Source organism: Heterodontus francisci, chromosome 10 (assembly GCF_036365525.1).
Source record: "Heterodontus francisci isolate sHetFra1 chromosome 10, sHetFra1.hap1, whole genome shotgun sequence".
Taxonomy (NCBI): Eukaryota; Metazoa; Chordata; class Chondrichthyes; order Heterodontiformes; family Heterodontidae; genus Heterodontus; species Heterodontus francisci.
The window spans coordinates 76,365,179-76,388,490 of NC_090380.1; the positions used below are offsets into that span (position 1 = coordinate 76,365,179).

At 42.0% G+C, this 23,312-nt stretch overlaps 1 protein-coding gene across 1 annotated transcript in view; it reads left to right on the forward strand.

Moving 5' to 3' along the window:
* The window catches only part of LOC137374549 (uncharacterized), an 89,097-nt gene that overhangs the window by 41,577 nt on the left and 24,208 nt on the right, over positions 1-23,312 (forward strand). Inside the window, exons 8-11 of the mRNA XM_068040821.1 lie at positions 10,797-10,957; positions 17,362-17,447; positions 19,259-19,342; positions 22,961-23,023. Coding sequence (XP_067896922.1) covers positions 10,797-10,957; positions 17,362-17,447; positions 19,259-19,342; positions 22,961-23,023 — 394 coding nt within the window. The remainder of the gene's footprint in view (positions 1-10,796; positions 10,958-17,361; positions 17,448-19,258; positions 19,343-22,960; positions 23,024-23,312) is intronic.

The following is a 23,312-nucleotide window of genomic DNA, read 5'->3' on the forward strand; positions in this document are numbered from 1 at the left end:
TGATGTTGGGGTGGAGGGGTTTTTTCAAAGAACTGGGTATCTAGAAGTCAATTTATGTTTGATGGAAATGTTAATATCTTGCTCCACATGAGTGAGATGACCCGTGGGAAAATACATCCTGCTGTTTAAGAGGAGGGGGAGTGTGGATGGTGGGGAGGGGTGGAATTGCTCCTGGCAACACTGTCTTCCAAAACGTATTTCACATCTTGCAACCAAAAGTACGTTAGATGGCTGCTTTAATGCAGAAATGTTGAGGTCTCTGAGGTCGACTTTGAGAGCTTATGAAACAGCAGGAACTTCACGTGTTATTGCAAAACTTCAAGTCAATAGTAAATAATTCCTCTTCTGTCAGTGTTTGCATTTGTACCTCTTATCTTTAAAAAAAAATTTAAATAACTGGAATGTCAACTGTCTCACGTGACAACTGTATCAGGCTACATTCCTGTCTTAAAGTGATGTTGCCATCAAAAGCTTTTGACATGGGAACCAGAGATTCCCAGATACCAAACAGGTTCCTATTTAAATGGTTCACATTTAGAGATAGTCATCTTGATAGGTCCAAAAATTTGGATTTTTTTCCTTTTTTAATTCAGAATTTTAGCCGATTTTTATTGGAGGGAATGTGAAGATTAGAGGCTATGTATCAGATTGAAGAAGATATTTTGGCAGGCAAAAAGTGTTGTATATTGTTGTTAGTGTGGTTCAAGCATTGTTTTACAGATGTCTTGAAGTCTTAGTAAAGCTAAATAGTAACTCGTTCATTTTGTATACATAACTATTTACACTCTCATTAAGCATGTCCAGCGAGCACCTCTCATGATGCTTCTAGCTTCTTCTAAGCCTAATACCCATGTAACTATTGCATCATCATCGCTATAGTGGGAGGGGTTACTCTCACTGTCTCAAACATTAACCCTTTCAGACCCTTACACTACAAAAAGCACCATATTGTGTGCAATTTGGAGGGATGGTGATCCTTGCCTTTTCCCTGCTAACAAAATTGCTCTTTACAGGAATATTAAACTGTAAATCAACAAAAGGACTGAAAGTATATTGTGGTGCAAACTAAATAATCACAAAATTGTTACAGTGCAGAAGGAGGCCATTCAGCCCATTGTGTCCGCACTGACTCTCTGAAAGAGCGATTCCCTCAGTTCCATTCCCCTGCCTTCTCGCAATAACACTGCACATTCTTCCTTTTCATATAACTGTCTAATTCTCTTTTGAATACTCCAATGGACCTGCTTCCACTACATTCTCAGGCAGCGCAATCCAGACCACTCGCTACATGAAACGTTTTTCCTCATGTCACTTTTGTTTCTGTTACCAAATACTTTAAATCTGTGTCCTCTCATTCTTAATCCTTTCATGAGTGGGAACAGTTTCTCTACCTACTCTGTCCAGACCCCTCATGATTTTGAATGCCTCCATCAAATCACCTTTCAGCCTTCTCTTCAAGGAAAACAGTCCTAACTTCTCCAATCTATCTTCGTAACTGAAATTCCTCATTCCTGGAACCATTCTTGTGAATCTTTTCTGTACTCTCTCCAATGCCCTCACGTCTTTCCTCAAGTGTGGCACCCAGTACTGGACGCAATACTCCAGCTGAGGCTGAAGTAGTGTCTTATACCAGTTCAACATAAGTTCCTTGCTCTTGTATTCGATGCCCCGATAATAATGCCCAGGATACTGTATGCTTTATTAACCACTCTCTCAACCTGTCCTGCCACCTTCAATGACTTGTGCACATATACATCTAGGTCCCTCTGCTCCTGCACCTGCTTTAGAACTGTACCTTTTATTCTATATTGTCTCTCCATGTTCTTCCTACCAAAATGAATCACTTCACATTTCTCTGCATTGAACCTCATCTGCCACCTGTCTGCCCATTCCACCAACTTGTCCATATCCTTTTGAAGTTCTACACTATTCTTCTCACAGTTGACAATGCTTCCAAGTTTCGTATCATCTGCAAACTTTGAAATTGTGCCCTGTACACTGGGGTCTAGGTCATTAATATATATCAGGAAAAGCAAGGGTCCCAGCACTGACCCTGGGGAATTCAACTATAAACCTTGCTCCAGCCTGAAAAACATCCATTAGCCACTGCTCTTTGTTTCCTGTCACTCAGCCAATTTCGTATCCATGTTGCTACCGTTCCTTTTATTCCAGGAGCTACAAGTTTGCTCACAAGTCTGTTGTGTGGCACTGTGTCAAATGCCTTTTGAAAGTCCATGTACACCACATCAACGCATTGCCCTCATCAATCCTCTCTGTTACCTCCTCAAAAAACTCCAGCAAGTTAGTTAAACATAATTTTCCCTTAAGAAATCCATGCTGGCTTTCCATAAATAACTCGCATTTGTCCATGTGACTAGTGATTTTGTCCCTAATTATTTTTTTTGGAAATTTTCCCACCATCGAAGTTAAACTGACTGGCCCGTAGTTGCTGGGCTTATCTTTACACCCTTTTTTGAACAAGGGTGTAACGTTTGCAATTCTCCAGTCCATCTGCTACTCAAGCCTGCGTCTGTGCTTAGTCACTTCCAACGCCCTCCATGCCAGCCTCCCATTCTCTTACTCTCCATCATCCAGAATATAATTCAATCAGTTTTAACATAATTATGGAAAAGGACAAGGATAGAACAGGAGGTAGAGTTCTCAATTGGGGTAAGGCCAATTTTACTAAACTGAGGAGTGATTTAGCGAAAGTGGACTGGAAACAGCTACTTGAAGGTAAATCCGTGTCAGAGCAGTGGGAGGCATTCAAAGGGGAGATTCAAGGGGTTCAGAGTAAACATGTTTCCACAAAGAAAAAGGGTGAGACGGCCAAATCTATAGCCCCATGGATGTTCAGGAACTTACACGGTAAGATAAGGCGGAGAAGGAAAGCTTATGTCCAACACGGAGAACTCAATACTACAGAAAGCCAAGAGGAGTATAAAAAGTGGAGGGGTGAAATCAAAAATGAAATTAGGAAAGCAAAGAGAGGGCATAAAACAATATTGGCAAGCAAAATCAAGGTGAACCAAAGATGTTTTATCAAAACATTAAGAGGATAACAAAGGAAAGAGTAGGGCCATAAGAGACCAAAAAGCTAACGGATGTGTAGGGGAAGAAGATGTTGGTATTGTTCTTGATTAATATTTTGCATCTGTCTTCACAGAAGAAGGTGACAATGCAGAGAGAAAAATAGAACCATAGAAAAATTATAGCACAGAAGGAGGCCATTCAGCTCATCGTGTCTGCGCTGGCCGTAAAATCTAGCCGCCCAAATCTATCCCATCTTCCAGCACCTGGTCCGTAGCCTTGTGGGTTACAGCACTTCAGATACATGTCCAGGTACCTTTTAAATGAGTTGAGGGTTTCTTCCTCCACCACCAATCCAGGCAGTGAATTCCATACACCCACTGCCCTCTGTGTGAAAAAGCTTTTCCTCATGTTCCCTCTAATCCTTCTACCAATCACCTTAAAACTGTGCACCCTGGTAATTGACCTCTCCGCTCGGGGAAACTGGTACTTCCTGTCTATTCTATCTAGGCCCCTCATAATTTTGTACACCTCAATTAAGTCACCCCTCAGCCTCCTCTGTTCTAAGGAAAATAACCCCAGCCTATCCAATCTTTCCTCATAGCTGTAACTTTTAAGCCCTGGCAACATTCTTGTAAATCTCCTCTGTACTTTCTCCAGAGCAATTATGTCCTTCCTGTAATGTGGTGACCGGAACTGTATGCAATATTCCAGCTGTGGTCTAAGCAGCATTTTATACAGTTCCAGTATCACATCCCTGCTTTTGTATTTTATACCTCGGCCAATAAAGGAAAGCAATCCATATGCTTTCTTCACTCTATCTACCTGTCCTGCCACCTTTAGGGACTTGTGGACGTGCACTCCAAGGTCCCTCACTTCTTCTTCTACACCTCTCGATATCCTCCTTCTTATTGTGTATTCCCTTGCTTTGTTTGTCCTCCCCAAATGCATTACCTCACACTTCTCCGGATTGAATTCCATTTGCCACTTTTCCACCCACTCAGCCAAACCATTGATATCATTCTGGAGTCTACAGCCATCTTCTTCATTATCAACTACACAGCCAATTTTTGTGTCATCAGCAAGTTTTCCAATCATACCTCCCACATTTAAGTTCAAATCATTAATATATACCACAAACAGCAAGTGACCCAACACTGTGGAACACCACTGGAAACCCCTTTCCATTCGCAAAAACATCCGTCGACTACTACCATTTGTTTCCCGTCACTGAGCCAATTTTGGATCCAACCCAACACATTCCCCTGTATCCCATGGCCTTTCATCTTACTGACCAGTCTACCATGCGGGGCCTTGTCAAATGCCTTACTAAAATCCATGTAGACCACATCAACTGCACTACCCTCATCAATCCTCCTTGTTACTTCCTCAAAAAACTCAAATTAGTAAGACATGACCTTTCCCTTAACAAATCCATGCTGACTATCCCTAATTAATCCGTGCCTTTCTAAGTGGCAATTTATCCTGTCCCTCAGAATTGATTCTAATAATTTACCCACCACCGAGGTCAGACTGACCGGCCTGTAATTATTTGACCTGTCCCTCGCACCCTTTTTAAACAATGGTATAACATTCGCAGACCTCCAATCATATGGCACCTCTCCTGTATCCAGTGAGGATTTGAAGATGATCCTCAGCGCATCCGCTATTTCCTCCCTGGCTTCCTTTTAACAACCTGGGATGCAATCCATCCGGCCCTGGCAATTTATCCACTTTCAAGGATATCAGACCCTCTAGTACTTTCTCTCTCATTATGTTGATCGTATGCTCCTCTTTTACTACAATGTCTGCAAGATCCCTCTGCTTTGTGAAGACAGAGACATAAAACTCATTCAGAACCCTGCCCATATCTTCTGCGTCCATGCGTAAGTTCCCTTGTACATCTCTGATAGGCTCTACCCTTTCCTTAGTTATCCTCTTTCTCTTAATGTACTGATAAAACATCTTTGGGTTTTCCTTGCTTTTATCTGCCAATAACTTTTCATGCCCTCTCTTTGCTTATCTAATTTCCTTTTTTAGTTCACACCTGCACTTTCTATACTCCTCTAGGCTTTCTAAAGTATTAAGTTTTTGTGATCATCATAAGCTTGCTTTCTTCTGCTTTAACTTACCATGTAAGCTTCTGGATAACCAGGGGGCTCTAGATTTGGCTGTACCACCCTTTATCTTTCTGGCGACATGCCTTCACTGTGCCTGTAGAATCTCACTTTTGAATGCCTCCTACTGGTTTGTCACTGATTTTCCTTCAAGTAACTGTATCCAGTCTACTTTCGCCAGATCACCTCTCAGTTTCGTAAAATTTACCTTCCCCCAATTTAGAACTTTTACTCCTGTTTTATCTTTGTCCTTTTCCATGATTCTGCTAAAACTATCTGTATTATGGTCACTATCTCCAAAGTGGTCACCCATTACTAGTTCATCCACTTGTCCAGCTTCATTACCAAAGACTAAACCTAGAATTGCACCCCCTGTCATTGGGCTTGTTATGTGCTGGCTAAAAATGTTCTCTTGAATGCAGTTCAAGAATTTTGTGCCCTCTGTGCTCTTCACACTGTTTGTATCCAGTTGATATTTGGGTAGTTGAAATTCCCAACAATTAGTGCCCTATAGTTTTTGCACTCAGATATTCTTCTATCTCCCTCTCTCTATTTGGGCGTCTATAGTACACTCCTAGTAGTGTGGCTGCCCCTTTTTTTATTTCTGCGCTCCACCCATATGGCCTCATTTGATGATTCATTTAGCATATCATCCCTCCTCACAGTTGTTATTGATTCCTTAACCAATAATGCCACACTGCCACCTTTTTTGTCCCCCTCTCTATCCTGCCTGAAAACTCTATATCCAGGGATATTGAGCTGCCATTCTTGCCCCTCTTTAAGCCAAGTTTCCGTTATAGCAACGATATCATATTGCAGTTAAGGAAGAGGGATGTGAAGTATTTGATGTGATAAACATAGGGAGAGAGGAAGTATTAATGGGATTAGCATCCTTGAAAGTTGATAAATCACCAGGGCTGGATGAAATGTACCTCAGGCTGTTAAAAGAAGCCAGAGAGGAAATAGCAAAAGGTCTGTCCATCATTTTCCAGTCCTCATTGGATACAGTTGTGGTGCCGAAGAATTGGAAGACTGCTAACGTTGTACTTCTTTAAAAAAGGAGTGCGGTATAGACCAAATAATTACAGGCCAGTCAGTCTCACCTTCATAGTGGGCAAATTATTGGAATCAATTCTGAGAGACAGGATAAACTGTCACTTAGAAGGGCACAGATTAATCAAGGATAGTCAGCATGGATTTGTTAAGGGAAGATCTTGTCTGCCTAACTTGATCGAATTTTTTGAAGAAGGAACAAGGAAGATTGATGTGGGTAGTGTAGTTGATGTGGTCTACATGGATTTCAGCAAGGCTTTTGACAAGATTCCACATGGCGGACTGGTTAAAAAAATAAAAGCCCATGGGATCCAGGGAGATGTAGCAAGGTTGTTACAAAATTGCCTCAGTGGCAGGAGACAGAGGGTAATTGTTGACGGGTGTTTTTGCGACTGGAGGGCTGCTTTCAATGACGTTCCACAGGGCTCAGTACTGGGTCCTCTCCTTTTTGTGGTATATATTAACGATTTGGACGTAAATGTAGAGGGCATGATCAAGAAGCTTGCAGACGACACAAAGATTAGCCGTGTGGTCGATAGCGAGGAGGATAGCTGTAGGCTGCAGGAAGATGGACTGGTCAGGTGGGCAGAAAAGTGGCAAATGGAATTCAACCTGGAGAAGTGTGAGGTGATGCATTTGGGGAGGTCAACAAGGCAAAGGAACACAAGATTAATGGGAAAATACTAGGAGGTGTAGAGGAAGTGAGGAACCTTGGCGTGAATATCCACAGATCTTTGAAGGTAGCAGGACAGGTGGTTAAGAAGGCATATGGGAATCCTTTCCTTTATTAGCCGGGATATAGAATATAAGAGCAGGGAGGTTATGCTGGAACTGTATAAATCATTGGTTAGGCCACAACTTGAGTACTGTGTGCAGTTCTGGTCACCTCAATACAGAAAGGGTGTAATTGCATTAGCGAGGGTACAGAGGAGATTTACGAGGATGTTGTTGGCACTGGAGAAATGCAGCTATGAGGAAAGATTGGATAGGCTGGGGTTGTTCTCCTTGGAATAGAGAAGGCTGAGGGGAGATTTGATTGACTTGTATGAAATTGTGAGGGGTCTGGATAGAGTGGATGTGAAGGGCATATTTACCTTAGCAGAGAGGTCAGTGACTAGGGGCATAGATTTAAAGTGATTGGTAGAAAGATTAGAAGGGAGATGAGGAAATATTTTTTCACCCAGAGGGTGGTGGGGGTCTGGAACTCACTGTCCACGATGGTAGTTGAGGCAGAAACCCTCAACTCATTGAAAAGGTGTTTGGATATGCACCTCAAGTGCTGTAACCTGCAGGGCTACACCAAATGCTGGAAGGTGGGATTAGGCTGGGTGGCTCGTTTCTCGGCCAGCACAGACACGATGGGCCAAGTGGCCTCTTTCTGTGCTGTAAATTTTCTATTTTCTATTAACTCTATTAATGAGAAACGGCTAATTAATAATCTTGCTGTAAAAGAACCTTTAGGGATGAGTGACCATTATATGATAGAATTTTACATTATGTTTGACAGGGAGTTAGTTCAATCTGAAGCCAGGGTGTTATGTTTGAACAAAGGAAATTTTGAAGGTATGAAGGGCAAATTGGCTGAGGTGGATTGGGAAAATACATTAAAAGGTATGACAGTGCATAGGCAATGGATAGTCTTTAAATAAATATTACATAGTTTACAGCAATGATACATTCCTTCAAGGCACAAAAAGCCCAAAGGTAAAGGCAGTAAACTGTGGATAACAAAGGAAGTTAAGGAATGTATAAGATTAAAAGAAAAGTCCTATAAAGTTGCCAGAAATAGTAGTAAACCTGAGGATTTAGAATACAGCAAAGGAGTACGAAGAAATTGATAAAGAAAGGAAGAATAGAATATGAATGCAAGCTAGCAAAAAATATAGAAACAGAATGTAAAAGCTTCTACAGATACGTAAAAAGGAAACGTTTGGTTACGACAAATGTGGGTTCATTACAGGCAGAGTCAGGAGAATGTATAATGGCAAATAGAGAAATGGCAGAGAAGCTAAATAATTAATTTGTGTCTGTCTTCACTGAGGAAGATACAAGAAATGTCCCAGAATTAGTGATCTAAGGGATTAGGGAGAATGAGGAATTGTAGGAAATTAGTATTAGTAAGAAGGTTGTGTTGGAGAAATTATTGGGACTGAAGGTTGATATTGGGACCTGATATTCTACATCCCAGAGTGTTTGTTGAAAGAGGTAGCTTTGGAGATAGTGGATGCATTGGTGATCATCTTCCAAAATTCTATAGATTCTGGAATGGTTCCTGCTGATTGGAGGTAGCAAATGTCACCCAACTATTTCAGAAGAGAGGGAGAGATAAAACCGGGTATTACAGACCTGTTAGCTTTACATCAATCGTTGGGAAAATGTTAGAATCTATTCTAAAGGATGTGATAAATGGACACTTGGATAATAATGATTTAATTGGGCATAGTCAACATGGATTTATGAATGGGAAATCATGTTTGATGAACCTGTTGGAGTTTTTTGAGGATGTTACGAACAGAATTGATAAAAGGGCGTCGGTGGACGTGGTATACTTGGATTTTCAGAAGGCTTTTGATAAAGTCCCCCACATGAGGTTGGTTAGCAAAATTAAAGCACATGGGATACGAGGTAATATACTGGCATGGATTAAGGACTAGTTAACAGGCAGAAAGCAGAGAGTAAGAATAAACAGGTCATTCTCGTGTTGGCAGGCTGTGACTAGTGGGGTACCGCAAGGATCAGTGCTTAGGCCCCAGTGCTTGGACCAAATGTACTATTTCCAAGTTCGCGGATGACACAAAACTAGGTGGGTATGTGTGCTGTGAAGAAGATGCAAAGCGGCTTCAAGGGGATTTGGAGAGACTTAATGAGTGGGCAAGAACGTGGCAGATCGAATATAATGTGGAAAAATGTGAGGTTATCCACTTTGGTAGGAGGAATAGATGGGCAGAGTATTTCTTAAATGATAGATTAGAAAGTGTAGATGTACGAGGGGACCTGGGTGTTCTTGTCAATAAGTCACTGAAAGCCAACATGCAGGTGCAGCAAGCAATTAGGAAGACTGATGGTATGTTCGCCTTTATCGCAAGAGGATTTGAGTACAGGAGTAGTGAAGTCTTGCTTCAGTTGTATAGAACCTTGGTTGGACTGCACTTGGAGTACTGTGTGCCATTTTGGTCCCCTTACCTTAGGAGGGATATTATTGCCATAGAGGGATTGCAACGAAGGTTCACAAGTCTTGTTCCTGGGATGGTGGGACTGTCCTGTGAAGAGAGAGTGGGGAAACTGGGCCTGTATTCTCTAGAGTTTCAAAGAATGAGAGGTAATCTCATTAAAACCTACAAAATACTTAAAGGGATAGACAGGGTAGATATAGCTAAGCCGTTTCCGCTGGTTGGGGTGTCTAGAACCAAGGGACCCAATTTCAAAATAAGGGGGAAGCCACTTAGGACAGAGATGAGGAGAAATTTCTTTACTCAGAGGGTTGTGAACCTTTGGAATTCTCTACCCCAGAGGGCTGTGGAAACTCAGTCATTGAGTCTGTTTAAAGCAGAGATTGACCGATGTGCAAATACAAATGACATAAGGGGATATGAGGATAGTGTGGGAAAAAGACATTAAAGTGGATGATCAGCCATGATCATATTGAATGGTGGGGCAGGCTCGATTGGCTGAATGGCCTACTCCTATCTTCCTATGTTCCTAAACTCTTCTGCTCATGTCCTAACCCACCCCAAATCTGCGCCATAACCACCTCCAGACCTAAGCCATCTGATAAATCTACCTTCCTCCAACTCTGGCCTCTTTCGTGTCCCCTGTTCTCTTTGCTCCACCATCTAAGCCCTGAACTTTGGTGTTCCCTCTCCTTCTCTAAACCTGTCCATCTTTTCATCTTCCTCCTTCTTTAAGAAATTGCTTAAAACTTACCTCTTTGACCAAGCTTTTAGTCACCCCTCCTCACACCATCTTCTTTGGGTCAGTGTCCATTTTTGTCAGATTTTGCTTCTTGGGTCATTTTTCTATGTTAAAGGTTCTATAGAAATGCAAGTTATTGTTATTATTCTGACTCTACCCATTCAGTGATGATCCAAGGTTATTTTAATTTATTATAAATCAGAGTTGGCAGGCCAAAATACTAAGCTTAAGTCTTGTTGCATGTGGGCTGACTGCCCTATGAGGGCCCTATTGAATGATCAAAATGTTATACCGGAATATAGTTTTTAAACAAAACCCAATTGTGCAATGGGTATTTTTTGCTTGGTAATCAGTTCAATTGATGTACAATCAAAGGTTTGTGAGTAAACCATAATTGATAGTAGGTGGAGCTTCAAGACTTTGATTACAGATTTGGTTCAAGTGATGAAATGCAAATGTTTCACCTTTTTGAAAAATGAAACCAGTTGAGAATTATTGAAGTTAAGATCATAATTTTGCTCATAAATTTCAAGTGAGATTTCAGATGCTCATCCCGACAAGTCGACTATCATACTCAAAGCCCCAGTATAATCATTGCATTAATGTATCTGCCACAGTTGGATAACGTAAGTTGCACTTACTGCTTAAGAGATTTCTTTGCTAAGATTGTTTACATTTGTATAGGTTCCATATTATCATCGGGTGGGAACTGTTTATCTTGGCGAGGAGCATGAAACTGAAGATGCAACAATCACAAGAAAATTACGAGAGGCTGGAGCAGTTATCATTGGTGTATCCAACATGCATGAGCTTGGGTTAGGCATAACTGGCTGCAACGTTAACAGGTGAGGCCGCGATTTTCCCTAACTTGTAACTTGGGCTTTTGCTGTTTCAACTCCACAACCAAAAGCCAGATTATTCTATAATTCTGTTTCTCATGGAGCAAGTATTATAATATCTGTGGAATCAACAAAACAACAACCACTTGCGCATATATATATATATATATATATATATATATATATATATTTAACTTACTAAAATGTCCCAAGGTGCTTTACAGAAATATTATCAAACAAAATTTGTCACTGAACCATATAAGGAGATATTAGGACAGATGACCAAAAGATAGGTTTTAAGGCGCATCTTAAAGAGGTAAAGAAGCAGAGAGGGAGGCAATCACAGCCACCAATGATCAATGAGTAATTCATTCACTCATGTTTTATTCTGTAATATATGTAGCCAGAAAGTATAATGCATAATTTTTTCTAGTTTTTACATTACTGAGACAGCCTTAACAATTTCATGTACTGGCTACAGTAAAAGGATGTGTTGTGTGCCAGTATTCTAAAATGGTGGCTACTGAATTTCACAAGAACACAAGAAATAGACCATATGGCCTATCGAACCTGCTCCACCATTCAATACGATCCTGGCTGATCTTAGGCTTCAACTCCACTTTTTTGCCTGCTCGCCATATCCCTTGATTCCCTGAGAGACCAAAAAATCTGTCTATCCCAGCCTTAAATATATTTAACAATGGAGCATCCACAACCCTCTGGGGTAGAGAATTCCAAAGATTCATAACCCTATGAGTGAAGGAGTTTCTCCTCATCTCAGTCCTAAATGATAAGCCCCTTATCCGGAGATTTAGGTTTGTGAGATTTGTGTTTTAGGTTCCTCGATCAGTGGAAACAATCTCTTAGCGTCTATCCTATCCAGCCCCTTCAGAATCTTGTATGTTTCAATGAGATTACCTCTCATTCTTCTAAACTCCAGAGAATATAGTCCCAGTTTACTCAGCATCTCATCATAGGGCAACCCTCTCATCCCATGGACCAATCTAGTGAACCTTCAATGTAAGTATATCCTTTTCTTAAATGTGGAGACCAAAGTTGCACACAGTACTCCAGATGTGGTCTCACCAAAACCGTGCACAATTGCAGCATGTTTTCCTTATTCCTGTACTCCAGTCCCCTTGCAATAAAGGCCAACATGCCATTTGCCTTCCTAATTGCTTGCTGTACCTGCATGCTTACTTTCTGTTTTCCTTGTACAAGCACATCCAAGTCTCTTTGAACATCAACACTTGCAAGTTTCACACCTTTTAAAAAAATCTGCTTTTCTATTCTTACAACCAAAGAATAACTTCACACTTCCATACATTATACTCCCATCTGCTGTCTTGTTGCCCACTCACTTAAACCTGTCTATATCTCTTTGTAGCCTCTCTGTGTCCTTCCCACACCTACCTTTGTATCATCAACAAAATTAGCTACATTACTCTCTCTTTCTTCATCCAAGTCATTAATATAGATTTTAAATAGCTGAGGCCCCAGCACTGCTCCTTGCGGCACTCCACTATTCACTGCCTGCCAACTTGAAAATGCCCTGTTTCTGCCCACTCTTTGCTTCCTATCCGTTAACAAATCCTCTACCCATGCTAATATATTACCCCCAACTCCATGAGCCCTTTTCTTGCCAATTAACCTTTTGTGCGGCACCTTATCGAATGCCTTTTGGAAATGATTCTACATTCTTGATAGAAAATAACATTGTTGTAAGTGATGTGGCTTATTTGAATTACATTAGTACATGATCCATTAATGAGAATTCTGTACATAAAGTATAATATTTGGACTATCTTAGTAGAGGTTACAGCATTCTTGAGGTGCTCCAGGTGCGGTCTTGCTGTGCTGTAGATTAATATTGTGCTGATGCCTCATCACCTGATCCTTCTGCTTCTCTTCCAATCCTATCTAATTTGAGTTAGTGGCATTTCCCTGTCCTGTCCATATAGCCTTTTGAATTTTTCTTTATTATCAAATATTTATCCACTTCATATTTAAAAGCTATTCTGGATTATATTTCCACCACTGTTTCTGTCTTAACAACCCTCTGCATGAATAAATTCTTGTAATCTTTCCCTTCATTCTTTTGGTTTTAGATTTAGTTGAATGTTGAGCACAGCACAATTTTGCTAATCCCAAAATCACTTCATGCAGAATTCAATGCAATGCAAATCAGGTGGGCAAGGTTCAGCTCCAACTAAATGGTCCCAATCTGGCCCCTGGTGGTAATACAGTGTTCATCCCTCCAGTCCAAAAAAACCTCTTCAAACACTGCTCTCTGTCCTTTAGACAACTTCCTATCCATTCTGCCAAATTCCTTTCCAATATGCAGTGCTTTTATTTGAACAACAAACCTCTACATGGCATGTTATCAAATGCCTTTTTGAAAACCCATATACACAATATTAACAGTAGTCCTTTATCAATAAACACCTTTATTTCCTTCAAAAATTCTGTCAAATTTATCTAATATAAGTTGCTTGTTTGCTGTCCTTAATGTGCTCATCTGTTTCTACAATGGCAACTTGTATTCATATAATGCCTATAGGTAATAAAATGTCCCAAGGTGCTTCACAGGAGCATAATGAAACAAAATTTGACACTGAGCTGAGGAAGTTGCTGTTATTTGGAGACTTGAAGTCTGGTTTCTCAACTATGAACATATCCATACTTGTGTATTCTGCACAGATCGTTTTCCTTCTACAGTATTTCTGGAAGGCTACATTTGGCAAAGCCAGATTTCCTTGCTATTTAGGTAATAACTGCTGTTGCAGAAACAAAAAACTAAGGAGGATGAAAAACACTTTGGGTGTTGCCATAGTGCTTTGTAAATTGAGAGGAACAATTCTAGAAGACACAGCATCTCCAGATCCAGTGATACTTCAGGCAGTATGCTTGCTTCCCATAATTGCAGAGTGCACTATTCCTACCTAGGTATGTTAAAGGGTACCCATAGAGTTATACTGCACAGAAACAGGCCCTTCGACCTATTGTGTCCGTGCCGGCCATCAAGCACCTCCAATCTAATCCCATTTTCCAGCACTTGGCCCATAGCCTTGTATGCTATGGCATTTCAAGTGCTCATCTAAATACTTCTTAAATGTTGTGAGGGTTCCTGCCTCTACCACCCCTTCAGGCAGTGTGTTCCAGATTCCAACCACCCTCTGGGTGAAAAAGTTTTTCCTCAAATCCCCTCTAAATCTCCTACCCCTTACCTTAAATCTATGTCCCCTGGTTATTGACCCCTCTGCTAAGGGAAAAAGGTTTCTTCCTATCTACCCTATCAATGCCCCTCATAATTTTGTATACCTCAATCAGGTTCCCCCTCAGCCTTCTCTGCTCTAAGGAAAACAACCCTAGCCTATCCAGTCTCTCTTCATAGCTGAAATGCTCCAGCCCAAGCAACATCCTGGTGAATCTCCTCTGCACCCTCTCCAGTGCAACCACATCCTTCCTATAGTGTGGCGACCAGAACTGTACACAGTACTCCAGCTGCGACCTAAATAGTGTTTTATACAGCTCCATCATAACCTCTCTGCTCTTATATTCTATTCCTCGGCTAATAAAGTATCCCATATGCCTTCCTAACCACCTTATCTACCTGTGCTGCTGCCTTCAGTGATCTATGGACAAGTACAGCAAGGTCCCTCTGACCCTCTGTACTTCCTAGGGTTCTACCATCCATTGTATATTCCCTTGCCTTGTTAGTCCTCCCAAAATGCATCACCTCACAGTTCTCAAGATTAAGTTCCATTTCCTACTGCTCTGCCCATCTTACCAGCCCATCTATACCTCCCTGTAATCTAAGGCTTTCCTCCTCACTATTTACGACACCACCAATTTTCGTGTCATCTGCGAACTTACTGATCATACCTCCTATATTCGCATCTAAATCATTAATGTACACTACAAACTGCAAGGGTCCCAGCACCGATCCCTGCGGTACACTACTGGTCACAGTCTTCCACTTGTTAAAAAAAACCCTCGACCATCACCCTCTGCCTCCTGCCGCTAAGCCAATTTTGGATCCAGTTTGCCAAATTGCCCTGGATCCCATGGGCTCTTACCTTCTTAACCAATCTCGCATGCGGGACCTTTTCAAAAGCCTTACTGAAGTCCAAGAAGACTACATCAACTGCTTTACTCTCATCTACACATCTAGTCACCACCTCGAAAAATTCAAACAAGTTTATTTGACACATTCTCCCCCTGACAAAGCCATGCTGACTATCCCTGCCTCTCCAAGTGGAGATTAATCCTGTCCCTCAGAATTTTTTCCAATAGTTTCCCTACCACTGATGTTAGTCTCACTTGCTTGTAATTACCTGGTTTATCCCTGCTACCCTTCTTGAATAATGGTAGCACATTCGCTGTCCTCCAGTCCTCTGGCACCTCTCCTGTGGACAGAGAGGATTTGCAAATTTGTGTCAGAGCCCCTGCTATCTCCTCCCTTGCCTCACATAACAGCCTGGGATACATCTCATCTGGGCTTGGGGATTTATCCACTTTTAAGCCCACTAAAATTGCTAATACTACTTCCCTTTCAATGCTAATATGTTCAAGTATATCACAACCCTCCTCCCTGATCTCTACACCTTCATCGTTCTTCTTCATAGTGAACAAGATGAAAAGTAATCATTTAAAACCTCGCCTATGTCCTCTGGCTCCACACACACATTGCTATTTTGGTCCCTAATGGGCCCTACTCTTTCCCTGGTTATCCTCTTGCCCTTAATATACTTATAAAATGCCTTGGGATTTTCCTTTATCTTGCCCGCCAGTGTTTTTTAATGCCCCCTCTTTGCTCTCCTAATTACTTTTTTAAGTACCCCCCCACCCCCCCCCCCGGCCACACTTTCTATACTCCTCTATTGCCTTCGCTGTTTTCAGCGCTCTGAATCTGCCATAAGCCTCCTTTTTCTTCCTTATCTAATTCTGTATATCCCTTGACATCCAGGGTTCCCTGGACTTGTTGGTCCTACCTTCACCTTTACAGGAACATGTTTGCCCTGAACTCTCACTATTTCCTTTTTGAATGACTCCCACTGGTCTGAAGTAGACTTTCCTACAAGTATCTGCTCCCAGTCCACTTTGGCCAGATCATGTTTTATCATATTGAAATCGGCCTTCCCCCAATTCAGTATCTGGTCCCTATTTGTCGTTTTCCATAACTACCTTAACTCTTAAAGTTATTTTCACTATCCCCGAAATGCTACCCCATTGACACTTATACCACTTGCGTGGCTTCATTCCCTAGGATTAGGTCCAGTACCGCCCCTTCTCTTGTCGGACTTTCTACATGCTGGCTCAAAAAGCTCTCCTGTATGCACTTTAAGAATTCCGTCCCCTTTAAGCCTTTTGCACTAAGACTATCCCAGCTGATATTGGGGAAGTTGAAATCCCCTACTATTATTACTCAATTCATCTGCCTTTACTAGTAAGACACCTTGCGTTAAAATAGATGCAATCTAGCCTTGCATTATTCGCTTGTGCCTTAACAGGTCTATATTTGCTCTGCCTTCCAGACTGACTTAGTTTCTCTTCTATATTTGACTGTGTGCATCACCTGCTACTGTACCTCCAGTCTGTATCCATCCCCCTGCCAAATTAGTTTAAATCGCCCCCCCCCCCCCGCCACCCAAAACAGCACTAGCAAACTCTTCCAGCAAGGATGTTGGTCCCGTTCCAGTTTAGGTGCAACCTGTCGGACTTGTACAGGTCCCACCTTTGCCAGAAACAGACCCAGTGATCTGGAAACTAAAGCCCTCCCTCCTGCACCATCTCTTCAGCCATGCATTCATCTGCTGTATCCTCCTATTCCTATACTCACTAGCACATGGCACCGGGAGTAATCCAGAGATTACAACCTTTGAGGTCCTGCTTTTTAATCTGCTACCTAGCTACCATCTTCAGTGCCTACAGTTCACTCCAGCGGTATGCCATTGCTGCGGGCTAATTTACTGACACCAACATGGTTCTTCCTATAGCTATGAAAGGCTATAGAGCTATATTTACTAAGTGAGGTACATCAAAATTGTTCATGTTTATGAATTGAAATGGGCTTTCATCGTTTCTGAAGGGTGACCTGGCAAGTCTGTCTTTTGACAGGTCTTGGGTGTTTAGGGCTGCTATAACTGATTCCACCCCTTGCCCTCAACCCACCACACCAGCCACCCAGCAACCCCCCCCCCACCCCACTCCCCGATTCCCCCCACACACTCTCCAGTAAATCTGTACCTGCAGATTGGCATAGATGAGGTTGGAAGAGGTATAGTGGAAGAACACAGCAAGAGACCTAACAAAGAGGAAGAAGTGTGTATTCTCGAGGCAGTGGAAATGTACATTTGAAAATGTCTGCTGCTGTGAAGCATACTTTACAAACTCTCCTGTCACTTCAGGTATCATGGTGTTCCCAGAAACCCTTACAGCCCTCATCATTTTACTGGAGGGAGCTCCAGCGGCTCAGGGGCAGCCGTTGCAGCAGGTAAGAAATCCTTGAAGAATGTGGCAGTGTCTGGCATCTATTTTTAAAATGATTTTTCTTTTAAACCATCTGTTTTAGTGAAGAATGTAGAAATAATGTATTCAGGTTTTCTGGTAGCGACATCTGTTGTGCATCTTGAAGGCAGACCTTGCATATCTAGTAGCTTACATAAGGAGCTGATTAAATCTGCATCTGAAGGGAACTCATTTGATACAGTGGCTCGGAATTTGTGGGCTTTTTGGTGAACTGTCAGCGTTTACTGTCATTCCCCTTCTGAGACTGATCGCAACTTCAGGATTTAGCGCAAGCACACATTAACGCAGATATCCTGAAGTTGCGGTCTGTCACTCACTGTTCCACCACAGGTTGTGCTTTGGACAACTCCCCTTGCCAACCCTGAGCCACCAATCAGCGAAATCAATTGATCTGGTGAGAACTCTCCCCTTTTCTGATCTCGTATCGCTGTTAGAAACTCCTTTTAAAATGTTGAGCCTTGTTCACTGAGGAGTAACTGTGTCTTTAATGGGGATCTGAGTAATAACTACTGCTGAACAACCTGTCCGGCCCTGAAAAGATAGTTCTATATTTGTGGAACGTTGTTAAATGTCTCCATTATGATTAATTACAAGGTTATTTTTAAACTAGACTTTTTCAATAATTTTACAAATAGTTTATTCAAGATATTTCAGCTTCTTAACCCCATATGTATGTCCCAATATTTATTTTGCTCTCTGTTTTAAAAGAAAAATTGAAAAATGATTTGATTAATAGTGCTTTTCATTTCCTGGTGGGCTGTCTGTGAGAATTCTTTAATGTGATTGGCTGCTTAGACAGCTTGATGACATCACTGCAGCTCCACACTAGGAATCCCGATGAAACTACACTACAATTGATTCCACATCGAGAGAGTTAAAGTTCACTACAGAGATTGCTAGATCTCTCAGCGCAACTTTCTTCAAGATCAGTGGTAAGCACCCTTGCTTTACCAGTGATTGCAAAATCCAGGCCAAAGTGATTGTCTGTCTATAACAAATGTGTAACTCCCGGAACTTTTGTGGATTGCTTTAGCAATCCTGGCTAGTGCCAAGATCAGAAAGACTCAGACTCATAATAAGGATGCTATTTCACAGTTTCAAGAAGATGAGTAAATCCTGATACTGCATAGGCACTCTCATTAGTAAAGAAACTAATTTTCTGACTACTTAACATAGAAACATAGAAAATAGGAGCAGGAGTAGGCCATTTGGCCCTTCCATACTTGAAAGTAAAATGTCTTTTGTTCCTTCTTGCCTGGCTTCATGTAGTTTTTGAGTACGACTAGAACACGTTTCCAGAGATGCTAATTGCTCCAAGTGGCTACAATTTGTGTTTGAACTTGATGGAACTAGTAGGTGGCAGAGCAAGCCCAGACCCGCACTCAACTAATAACCTGGGTACGCTTCTAGCATTTGTTGTTTGCTGGTAATTAGGAGCAGGAACCGAGGCTGAATTTTCACCTCTCTAATTAACAAGTACTACAATCAATTGTACAGTTCCATCACCATCTAGAGCAACTAATTCACCACTGACAGGAAAACCTGAAACTTTTCTGATCTGTGTGGCTTAGCTACTGATCATATAAATTTGCTGACCCATCAGAAGAAACTGACACAATATCCTTAATTAAAATATATTACCGAAAGAAAGAGATTATGTTAAATCTGCATTTTATTTTGAAAACATGAAGTTACAACAGAACAACAGCAGTGACAAATAAGCCTAGAAGTTGCCGTCTCTCGCTGTAGATTTAACTTGTAACATTTTCTTTAAAGGCCTTTGCGCATTGTCTATTGGGAGTGATGGAGGAGGTTCGGTAAGAATTCCAGCATCGTTTTGCGGTGTGGTGGGATTGAAAGGTATTTTTGTTTCAATGTGATTGTAAAATGCACTTGCAAAGAGCAGCTGTTTAATATTTGGGAATTTGTGTCTAGTCTAACATCTGTCTATTTGTAGGTCTTTGTGCATTTGCTTGCCAACTTAAATTGCAAATCCTTTACTGTGGTGACTCAGATAATTGACTTCCACATTGCAAATTAGGGTCCACTTGCTGTATGTCGGTAAGACTGCAGTCACCCTGCAAGTTTGGCATTGATGCATCGGGAAATTCTGTCTACTTTGCACTAGAATCAGGTCAGGTGAAGCCACTTCACATTGGGCTGAATCTTAACTCCCAAAAACAAGTGGGTTGGAGTCATGTGAGAGGTTAAAATGCAAACTATCTGGTACAGGAACCAACCCACCTCAAACCAAGCCCACTTCTGGTATAAATTGAGGTGTGATGAGGAGCGGGTGACTTGCGGGAAGCAGGTTGGTCATTGAAGCATTATGATGAGTCTGTGCCTTCGTTTTAACCATCGTTCTGTTTTTAACCACAGGCAGCTGGGTTTCGATAAATGCAGCAGCTTAAAGGATGAGAGGGGCTGAATCCATGAGCTAAGCGCCTTTGAGTCAGGAGGAGCAGGAGCGCTTTCTCCAGTCCCAACAAGCTACCCGGAACTCCCCTCCCCTAGAGATCTGTCTGCTTCTTGTCCCCTGACAACCCTCCGCTATCTCAGTCACTCCCCACTTACCTGGTCTCATAGTCGTCAGCCCTGTGAAGCAGGCTTCCTGCCTGACAAGCCTCCAGCCTGTCAATCAGGCTTGCTGTGGACGGGAACCCATTTAAAGTAGTCCTGCAGTTAAATTCTTCAGGACATTTAGGAAGCCTGTTCTTCTGGGTTTCTTAACCTCTCAACAGCCCCCACCCGCCAACCCCCCTCCCCCACCGCATAGAACTCGCCTCCAGGCTAAAATCCAGGCCATTAACTTTACAGCTGTATTAATGGACTCCAAAGAGATACTTTTCTGATGTTGCCCTCATCATGAGGACCCTTGCATAATGTTAATTTGGGCATGTGCTGCATATATTATTGGTCAGAAAATCACGTTCACCAGTATTTCTATTATGCACTGCTGTGGGTGAGACTTCCTGCTGGGAGGGTGGAATCTGGAAATTACCACATTTTACCTAATTACCTAAATTAGATGATTTTCATGAGTACTTATCCAGCCCATGGGATAGAGTACCAACAGAAATAAATGTATTTAGTGTAAATGAACTGGCATTTCTGTACCACCAGGCTGCACAAACAGTGCATGAGTAAAATAAAAACATAGAAAAAGAAAATTAAAAACACAGCTTGGGGACAAAAAACGCATTGTCAAAAAATCTGCTGGGAATCTGCAATTTACAAAATGACATTGAAGGTAACCGCACAAAATTCTACAAAATGGACTATTTCAGCTGGAGAATGAAGCATCTGAGTGAACAGATGGCAGGTGTAGAGAAACATAAATGTGAGGTTATCCACTTTGTTGGCAAAAACAGAAAGGCAGATTATTATCTGAACGGTGATAGATTGGGAAAGGGGAGGTGCTGTGAGACCTGGGTGTCCTTGTGCACCAGTCGCTGAAAATAAGCATGCAGGTGCAGCAGGCAGTTAAGAAGGAAAATAGTATGTTGGCCTTCATAGCGAGAGGATTCGAGTATAGGAGTAAGGATGTCTTGCTGCAATTATACAAGGCCTTGGTGAGACAACATCTGGAGTATTGTGTGCAGTTTGGTCTCCTTATCTGAGGAAGGATGTTCTTGCTATGGAGGGAGTGCAGCGAAGGTTCACCAGACTGATTCCTGGGATGGCAAGACTGACGTATGACGAGAGATTGGGTCGATTAGGCTTGTATTCACTAGGGTTTAGAAGAATGAGAGGGGATCTCATAGAAACCGACAAAATTCTAACAGGACTGGACAGACTTGATGCAGGAACGATGGTGGGGTCACAGTCTAAGGATAAGGGTTAAGCCATTTAGGACTGAGATGAGGAGAGATTACTTCACCCAGAGAGTGGTGAACCTGTGGTATTCTCTACCACGGAAAGCAGTTGAGGCCAAATCATTAAATATATTCAAGAAAGAGTTAGATATAGTTCTTAGGGCTAAAGGGATCAAGGGATATGGGGAGAAAGTGGGAACAGGTTACTGAGTTTGGATGATCAGCCATGATCGTATTGAATGGAGGAGCAGGCTCGAAGGGCCGAATGTCCTACTCCTGCTCCAATTTTTCTATGTTTCTATTTCTTAAAAACCTTTGCAACCTGTTATCATTACAAAATTTTATTTTAGAGGTAAGTGCTTATCAGACACTGGGCCTTTATCTTAAAAGTAATCTGGCTAGAAATAGAGGGGGGAATTTTATTCTAGCGGCAGGGGTCTTGACGTCCAGAGAACCCAACACCGAGATCCCTGTGTTGCCATGTCTATGGAAGGCCCGCCGAATTTAGTGCAATTTTTGTATGTTGGTTTGGTATGCTGCCACCTTCCTTAGTCTAGCTGATTGAAATACTTCAGTCAGGGTTAGTTAGGACACTGATATTTATGTTAGAACTATATACATCTTCACACTAGTCTGTGTGACTCTACCAAAAGCCACACTGTATCTAACTTCAAGTCTCTCTCACGTGTGATCTCTTACATCATCATGGTAGGAGGTATTCTTTACACACTCAAGATGAACCCCTTCAGACCCTTATACTACACCAATCAGGCACTTAGGTTGACAACGGCAGGCCTTCCATGGATCCAGTACCCGTTCGCCGGAAGTCCTGCCTTGCAGAGCTGTCAGCAAATCAGAGGCCAGCAGCTGCAGCGCCACCGCGGAGGCAGTGGCTGCTGCTGCACCTACCGGAGGCCAAGGAAAGTCACTGGAACCAGGCCTGTTGTAGTCCAGAGCAGGGTGGTCTCACGGGGTCGGGGTAGCAGGGGAGGGCAGGTGTGGGTCGGTAGCAGGGCAGGAGGGTGACCATCAGCAGGCCACCCCCTTTCCTGATGCCGGGTCCCTCGTTCAGACAGTAAGTGCCTTTTAATAAGGGAGCCCCCCCCTCCATGAACCCAGAAAGCAGCCTGCAAGGTTTTCCATGCTGCGCTACTCATACAGTGACGGGGCCGCTCCGCTACATGGTTAATTGTAGCTGCGGCGGGAGAGGTCCTTAATTGGAGGTTAATTGTCCAGTTAAGGCCCTCAATTGGCGGGGCAGGAAGGCTGTTCACATGCCTTTCTGCCCCGGACTAAATTTTGGCAGAGTTGGGTTGGTGACAGGAGCCCACCCCCACCAACCAGTTTTATGCTCTCCCTGCCTTGAAACCCACCGCAAGGGAGAGCATAAAATTCCCCCCAGAACATCTGGTGCACTTCTGTCTGTGATTACTAAGGCTATCTTTTAAACTGACAAAATACATTTCTCTGTAGGAAGACAAAATATTAAAATGAGTTCCAAGATATTCTGTTTATGTAGCTAAGTTTACACTTCTTCTGTGACATCTTGAAATATTTGGACTTTATGTCTCTGGAACATCTGCTGACATGTGGTGTGAATATTTGTTGGTAAAATTATTGCTAACAAGAAGTCTGTTAACATTTTTATTTTTGTTTCTTTTAGTTACTTTTGGTCGAATCAGCACCATTGGGTCCTATCCTCTTTCCTACTCTACTGTCAGTTTGGGTAAGACAGGACTTTGCTGCACTCCGTTAAATTACATACATAATGTTTTGTCCAATTTTATGAATCTGCAAGGAATATACATGCTGTGTGTAACAGGCTGAATTTATTAAAATATTTCAAAACGTTTTACAAAGACTGATTATAGCTTGCCGAGTTTTAATATTTTAAATGCTATTTCAATTCAAAATCTTTTAAAGAAAACTAAGTGGCCTTGTGCATCTTCATGCATTTATACTGGATGAATTAATCCAAATTCCCATTCCAATACAATGCAAAAGTGATATTACGG